The sequence below is a fragment of the Ruditapes philippinarum genome, unplaced genomic scaffold, assembly GCF_026571515.1.
Source record: "Ruditapes philippinarum isolate M1 unplaced genomic scaffold, ASM2657151v2 ctg236_1_1_1_1, whole genome shotgun sequence".
NCBI classification, from domain to species: domain Eukaryota; kingdom Metazoa; phylum Mollusca; class Bivalvia; order Venerida; family Veneridae; genus Ruditapes; species Ruditapes philippinarum.
This window is the reverse complement of record NW_026855129.1, coordinates 491,914-499,842: the sequence shown is the minus strand read 5'-3', so window position 1 is coordinate 499,842 and position 7,929 is coordinate 491,914. Positions and strand designations below refer to the sequence as shown.

The 7,929-nt window shown below is 28.6% G+C and overlaps 1 protein-coding gene across 1 annotated transcript; it reads left to right on the top strand.

Annotated features, from left to right (window-relative positions):
- Window positions 1–475: 475 nt before the first annotated feature.
- LOC132742193 (uncharacterized) lies at window positions 476–6,310 on the top strand. Its single transcript, XM_060730517.1, has 4 exons — window positions 476–1,110; window positions 1,854–1,894; window positions 2,979–3,152; window positions 4,507–6,310. The coding sequence occupies exons 1-4, from the start codon at window positions 558–560 to the stop codon at window positions 4,558–4,560; spliced, it is 822 nt and encodes a 273-aa protein (XP_060586500.1). The 5' UTR covers window positions 476–557; the 3' UTR covers window positions 4,561–6,310.
- Window positions 6,311–7,929: the final 1,619 nt, after the last annotated feature.

Here is a 7,929-nt window from a genome sequence, read left to right as displayed (position 1 = left end):
CCCTAAGCGGGAATAAAAATAATCGTTTAAATTCACGAAATTTAATGAAAGTATTGGGAAAGTTGGTGCTGTTGACATGTATCCAAATCATTCATTAAATTCAGAAATGATGTTATGTACAAGAAATTAATTTTATACTTTGTATTCTGCACATTTATTGTTCCATTGTTATTCGGAAAACATAGAGTATATTTGTATCGATTTGTCCAACGCATCTTTTTGAAATTTTATATTTGATACATCGGCAGTATTTGAGTTTAATTATGTAAATTCGTGTTCATTGACTATTAAAGCACATCATGTTATAAGATAATAATTATCATAATTGATTGTCACTGTCATTTTCCATTTCTACAGGCGTAATTACCTATTCACAAAGGAATTTATCATACTTTGTATGATTTATTATATGAACACACACTACTAGCTTCAAAATAAATTAATTGATAACCTTTTTATCATAAACTTTCAGGAATATCTTCATCGTGACAACAAACAACAAAGAAATAATCTCAGCACGAACTTTTATAATCTAAAGTTCAAATAAATAATTGAAAATGTGTCCAGAAGCAATGATATTGATAATAGTTATCACAATATGTGCCTCATATGTTGGTTCATCAAAAAATGAAACAGCGTTTAACATAAAAGATAACGACATAGATAACAACACAAAAGCTACAGAGGTGTCGCCAAATAAAAATGTTACAATAAGTACAACACCAGAATATGATGCTCTGGAAATCAAAGATAACAATACAATTGGGATGTACAATTTGACAACTCGTGTTGAGGATGTGAGAAATAGTTATTTTAAAAGCTTAAGAAACAACTTTGCAATAGTGAATGACAGCTTTACTAATGAATCAAATCAAATTGGAAAGATATCAAACCAAAGCATCAATACTAAAGTTGAAGAGATAAATACAAGAAATTACAATGATAACGATATCAAGCATGTTGATATAACAACAGTTACAAGTACGATCCTTCTAAAAGATTCGTCAAGACAAGAAGGAGACAAAGTGCCACATGATAGAAAAAATGACGAACTTAGGGGTTTAATGTTGGAAAAGACGAAAATAATGCTGCAGCACCATCTACAATTAGGTAACGAGTATTTCATGTAAATATAATATTTCGATTTAGAACACAAGATTTACAAAAGGCATTCAGATTAGTATTTGCAATATTATAGTTTGACACTCAATATATGACTGGCGAAATTAGCTATAAAACAATACAATAACGCTGTTGTCATATGGATATGGTAAAACCTTGTAAGGGATTTGTAAAGAAAATTGAAATGTTTAGTTACTGTTTTACGCTTATGAATTACATAAAGTATTAGACAGACCTAAATGTTCTTTAACAAAATATGTAACTAAGTTTAGTTATCATTACTACGGACAAGTTCATTCCACTTAAACGGAAACGTTCCCACCTTTTCCTTTTAATTTATGCATTACTGTATGATTTGTTATCAAAATCAAATATGCTATTAATTATAAATAGATCATTGAAGATGGCTTTAAAACTGATAATTAAGAAGTATTGTGCATATCTATTAATTGTTACAATTTCTGTGTGACTTATTATCAAACTAATTAAGTATATGACAGAAATTAGATAAATCCAATTAATTTGCAGAGCGGTCCTTATTAGACGAATAAAGTTAAAGAAGTTGTAAATAGAATTTTATTGTTTTGTTTGGCTTTACGGCGAACCTACACAGTTGCGATCATATGGCACCGAAACAGGAAAGATGATTTTGGCTAACCTCCTCGGAATTTTATAATCATTATGTTATTGTTATTAGATATAATAAAATAATTATTTTCATTTCATTTTAGTACCTATGGAAGATAAACCATTTGACTCACAGATGTTACAGGTAGGTTTAAATTAAAATAAAAACAACTAATATTAAATGTATATCAATGTTAATACAAAACGCGATTCTTCGAATCTTTTACATCATAACGTAAACAAAATGATGCCGGAACTTTAAAGCATGCATTAAATTGTTTTTTCTGCGTGCAAAGCCACATTTGAATGAAACATATAAATTATAGAATGAAATATTTGCGATATAATGTTATTTACGAATAACCACGTGCTTACATTGGGATAATTGTAAAATGTACGGGAAATAAACAAAGGGAAGTAATTCTGTCAATATAATGCTGAAATTAATATCTCGAATTCAGCTAAATTAGTTCATCTAATCAAATCACAATTTATACAATAACATTAAAAATGTATTTGATTAACCATATTATGTTGTTTTAAGAATATTATAAACATGATAACATTTTATAATATAAAATTCTGAATGATGCAGTTTACATCGCCTGTAATAAATGTTGTTTGAAACTTGGTTCATACTGGTTTGGATAAGTACATATAAATATTCATGAAGGCTGGTTAGTGTTCATACTGTTCCCGATCACTGCACATAAATATCCATGAAGGCGTATTAAGAATTTAATGATACATATAACAATAACACAGTTTGATTTGAGATTGTCCCAGTTTCAGACATTATGCTTTTACACAAAAATTTAAAATTCGTGTGACAATGGCACACATCAAACGTCCAAATGCAAACAATAACAACGCCGTTTTATTGCATTATAAGTCTTCCTACCCAAAGTACTTTCACAATGGCATCAACTTTAGTAAACCGTAGCGTCGTTATTCTTATTAAATCAATGATACATTATACATGTTTTATAGCATTTTGTTTTTAGATATATGTCTCTTATAAGTTTGATTATGGACAGAGATATACATGTATCAATGTGTTTTAATTAGGAAAATATTTAACGATGAAAGACGCGTATACTTTTGGATAAGCATTATATATATTTATGAAGATTCAATGTAATATTTTTATACACCATATGTTTTAATTAAATGAATTTTATTTAACATTGTTATTTAAAAAAAAACCACTTATAACAAAATGCTTTCAGAGTCAACGTTATATGATAAGTATATTAGTACCTGTTGGTGTTGGCTTGATTGGTGCCAGTATGATTGTATGCACGATAGTAACGTTAAGAAAAGTTGCAAATAAAAGAGTCGTTCACACGCCACTTGATGATGACGTTGAGGTTGAAAGGTCATTTACAGCACACATATCATGTGTAAGTTAAATACATTTATTTTGCTACCTGATGAAATTTGTTGCAATAGATTAATGTAAATTTACTGAATAAAGCTTTGCTTATTTGTTTTATAACATACAAAAAAAAAATAAATAAAAAAACGTCAATTTTTTCTGAAGAAGACTTAACGTCGAAAGCTTAAGAAAAGCGTTTGTTTTTATTGAACTGATTATATAACATACAAAAGAAATGTTAATTTTCTGTAATTATTCAAATTAATAACAGAAGGGAGCTTTGTGATTTTTTGTCACATTTCATTTGGTTGAAGCCAAATACATAATGATGACTAAAGGACTAAATATAAAATTGATGAGTAACATTTGTAGGAATCATCATATGCTCGGCAAATATGTAAATGTTATCAACAATATGTGAATAAAAAATTATTTAATTTACCAACGTTTTGGCTAACGCCTTCATCAGAATGAAATTCATATGCGCAATTTAAAGAGTTTTTCTTATACAAATAATAAAATCTAGTATTTTAGAAAATGGAAATATTATATCTCTTATTGTGGTGGAAGAAAACACAACTTTTAAAAATACCCACCTTGAATTATGAACATTATGTGAAACATTTATGATATTTATCAACAGAAAAGTGTTTTGTTATCATTTCCACTAGATGTCTAAAGTTTATTCATTGAGAAAGTTTCTTTACATAGATCATCAATGTTATTGTCATTGAAATCTATGAGGATAATGAAAGTCAGTAATATAATGCTAACCCAAATTAAAATATGAGGAAACATTTCAGAAAGGAAAGTATTATAATACATTTAATAAAGGCAAATGATGCATCAGAAATAAATATTGCTTCTTGAGAATAGGCAAACTATTTTTATAATGGCTTACTAATGGATGTAAGACATATTAGATACTTAGCACTAAATGTGAATTAAAGGTAGCAGCTATTTTGAACATGGTAGTATTTTGATTACCATACAAAATATTTGTTCACCTAACTGCTTTAATTTCCAAACAGCAAACGAACAACAGATGGTTCAGCTATATTAGCAATTGGTACTTTCTCCGAAAACTGGACATCAAAACAAATCCATTTTGATATTAAATGAAAATGATAGAATGTTAGCGCATAATACATATTTAGGGGATATTCATTTACCTTGAGTTGCCTAGTTTTATCGCAACATCTTATGCCATAACGTCGTAAATATACTTCTTTTGGTCAAAGCTTGATGTTTCTAAAGATATTCCGTTTCACATTTCCTTTACACTTCCGAGTGAAAACATGTAAGAACATTGTCATACTCATATATTTTTCAAGCAATGCAAAAAGTCCTTAACATAGTTTGTTTTGTCTCTTTTCCAGATCAGTGCAGATACCATGGATAAAGTGTTTTTATTGCATACAGATGAAATTTGACAACGCCAATTATACTAACATTCCATCTGATATTATCTGATATCAATCTTTAAACGTTTTGTAAAATAATGGAAACTTGAAGTAACATATGCTTAACTGAAACACTTGTATTGTGAGAATTCCAGATGCATGACAGGATTCAGTTATAAACAAATCGAAATTGCATGTTTTCTAGCATCAGGTATCACTCTTTGATAATTAAACTCAATTAACTTTGAGACTTTTTTCTTGAATAAAATATAGTAGCTTAATGATAAAATGTTGGTTTTTAGGCGCAATCCAAAACATTTGCACGAAAGAACAAAATTAAAAGAAAAACTTTCCTTAATGAGTTTAGGTAATGTTTTTTTTTAAGATTACATCTTCTAAGAGAAATCACAGCTAATTGCCATATATGAATCCATTATAAAACTTATTGTGGCATAAAAATTGTTAGTGAAAAATCACATTAGAATTAGCAAATAACTAATAAAGCAGGAAACAAGTTTTCCTCGTTTTTTTCCGCATGACTAATCGATGTAGGATGATCTTTAATATCAAGTATCATTAGAAGCAATTACAAACCTAAAATGATGAATCTCTGTGTGTTATAGAGATCTATAAAATAACCTCAAAGGAATAAAATTTGTCATAAAAACATTTTTAAATTCTAGGTTATGAGATTCTTTTAGTATTGACATTTGGAATTTTGTAAGATGAAAAATACAGCCATTATAAATATGCAGCTTGGAAGAATTTTTTAAGTTTAGACACAGGAAACGTGATTGCGAGAGAATTTGTGTAAAAACGAATGGGGATAAAAACTTCTTATTTTGATCTTATTTTGAAAAGAGCTAGTGCTGCATGTCTTTCATCAGTACAACGTGAATGCATTTAGAATAAAAGAAATATTGTTTTCAACGTTTATATGCAACCATTATTTACTTTTTTTCTGGAATATTCAATAACAGTTTTTAAATATTTCATAATAATTTTATTTATCTTTATAACATTATTTAACCTGAATTCGGTTGCATTTCTCTTACAATGTAAAAAATTTAGAATTATTAGAAATCAATTAACAATATGAATCTGTATTCGATTTAACGTTTATATACTTATAATTTATGTCATATGTAAATTCTTGATCATAGATATTTAGAACATAAACTAGTTATCTACTCACTTATTTCCCTAATGGTTATTAAGGAATAATAATGTGAAGTTCCTTCTGGTACAAAATGATAAACTAGGCACATATTATTCATGTCACATACAGCCTTTTTATAAAGATCATTTAGATCACAAGGATACTTTATGGAATATACATTTTTACCATGACAAAACAAACAATATTGTTTTGAATAAAGTTCATTTGAAGTAGATATTCTTTGGAGAATTTGTATAATAAGAGAACTGGAAAATATTCAATGCGGGAGTTCATGTCTTTTTCTTCTTCTTCTTAATATTGTCATGGTTGAATACATTTAAATATCAAAGATAATTCACATTTTTGTAACAACAATGTATGTATTTTAATAATTGTACCTCTTGCTTAAAATAAAGAGCATCTGGCTTCGCTAAGATACGACTTTGTTTTGAAGATATCTTGATTTTAATTTCTGTATATACATGTATGGACTTACATAAGATTTGTAGTTTTATCGTAAATGCTTAATGAGTTATTTTCGAGTAAAACTAAAATTATATGTTTGTTTATTTTAAAAACCACGTCAGAACATGTCATTGTACCTGACTTTCCGCTTTCATATAGCAAGGCACATTACGCGATAACAAGGCTCTTCAGTTTAGCAACAACTGAACATAATTCAAGAGAAGCATGGTTGTTATAACATTTATTTTTAGAAACAGGAATAACTTTGTAATTGTGAATATTTAAAATAAATATTTGTGCTTATACAAACGTTTAATTACTTTCCATGTAAAACAGAAGCGTAATTTCATATCTACACATGTGCCTTGTCCCCATAAGCAAGTATGTCAAGAATGGGAACAATACCAAATTAAAAAAACAAAAACAACGCGAAGTTAAGAAGGGACATTACGCCCACGTCTTTTTCGTCCAAACAGACATGATGGATATAACTGGAAGGATGACATACAAAGGAAGGTTTGATTCCACACATAGAATAAATGTCCTTTGGGTGAAAGAAGAAAACGTTAACATTAGGAAATATATTTATGCAATAAAGACATAGGGAAAGTAACGATTTGAATACAATAAAGAAAGTGAATAAATTGTTACTTAAAAGTTTAATGTTTACTTAAAGCTACACTAAATAAATATGTAAAATATATTTTGCCGTCGGCATAAAAAAACAATCATTCTACAGATTCATTAACCTTTTTAACAGTATTGTTGTAAATCTCATCAAATATTGTTCATAAATAAGAATTTTAAACGGGAAACCCCACGGTAACACTAAAGTTCGTATACGAATGAAGATTATAATCAGCTCGTGTATGCGCTACGTCACAGTGTTATAACTGCTATCCGGGACACAACAAATATGAGAATTTCTTGTGCAAACACATTTTAACCGTTTAACTTCACGGTGCACTAGGCCTGAGGTTCAGTAAAAAGTAATCATCTCATAAAAAAGATTAAATTTGTATGAAAACATCCGTTACAATGCGGAAATATACCGTTAAATTAGGACTGCTACTTATAGTCATGTTTATTGATTTAATATTGATGTACGGATGATCAGAAGGCGGAGTTTCTCATGCAAACAGATATTGTACTTCCGATTTCGCCACAATGAGGTTGTCCATTTTTAATGCTTATAAAACTCATGTTGGTTGTCTGGACACCAAAATAAGATCTGGAGTCGATATGAAACCCAATTTATTAATGAAATGTCGCTATTTCTGTTTTTATGAAATTTATTTAATGTAACTTTAAGAAACTACAAATTTTTCACTTTTATAACAATTCTGATTTCAATTTTAAAAGCACCATTTTAATTAAATCGCAAAGCAGATATTAAACTAATGCTTCATTAATAATCTTTAGTTTTGATTTTGTTTAGTTCTTTTGGTTAATCTAACAGGTTTAACAAAACTTGGGGAAAAGAATTTCCGACTGATACATCGTTTGCTTTGACGTCAATATTGTTTGAATATTTGTATCGATTTGTATGTCGATAGGGTTTGATTTAACAACTGTTTCATGAAACAAAAACCTAAGGCCATTGAAGGCTAATTAGGTTATTGAAATATAAACTAACCCTTCTATAACAAGCAGTAAAGTAAAACTAATGATTATAAGTGTACAATTCTCTTACATCAAAGCTTAAATTACTTTTAAATGTCACGAGATGCTCATTTTAAGATACTGTTCCATATTTATAAAACGCTGGCATGCAA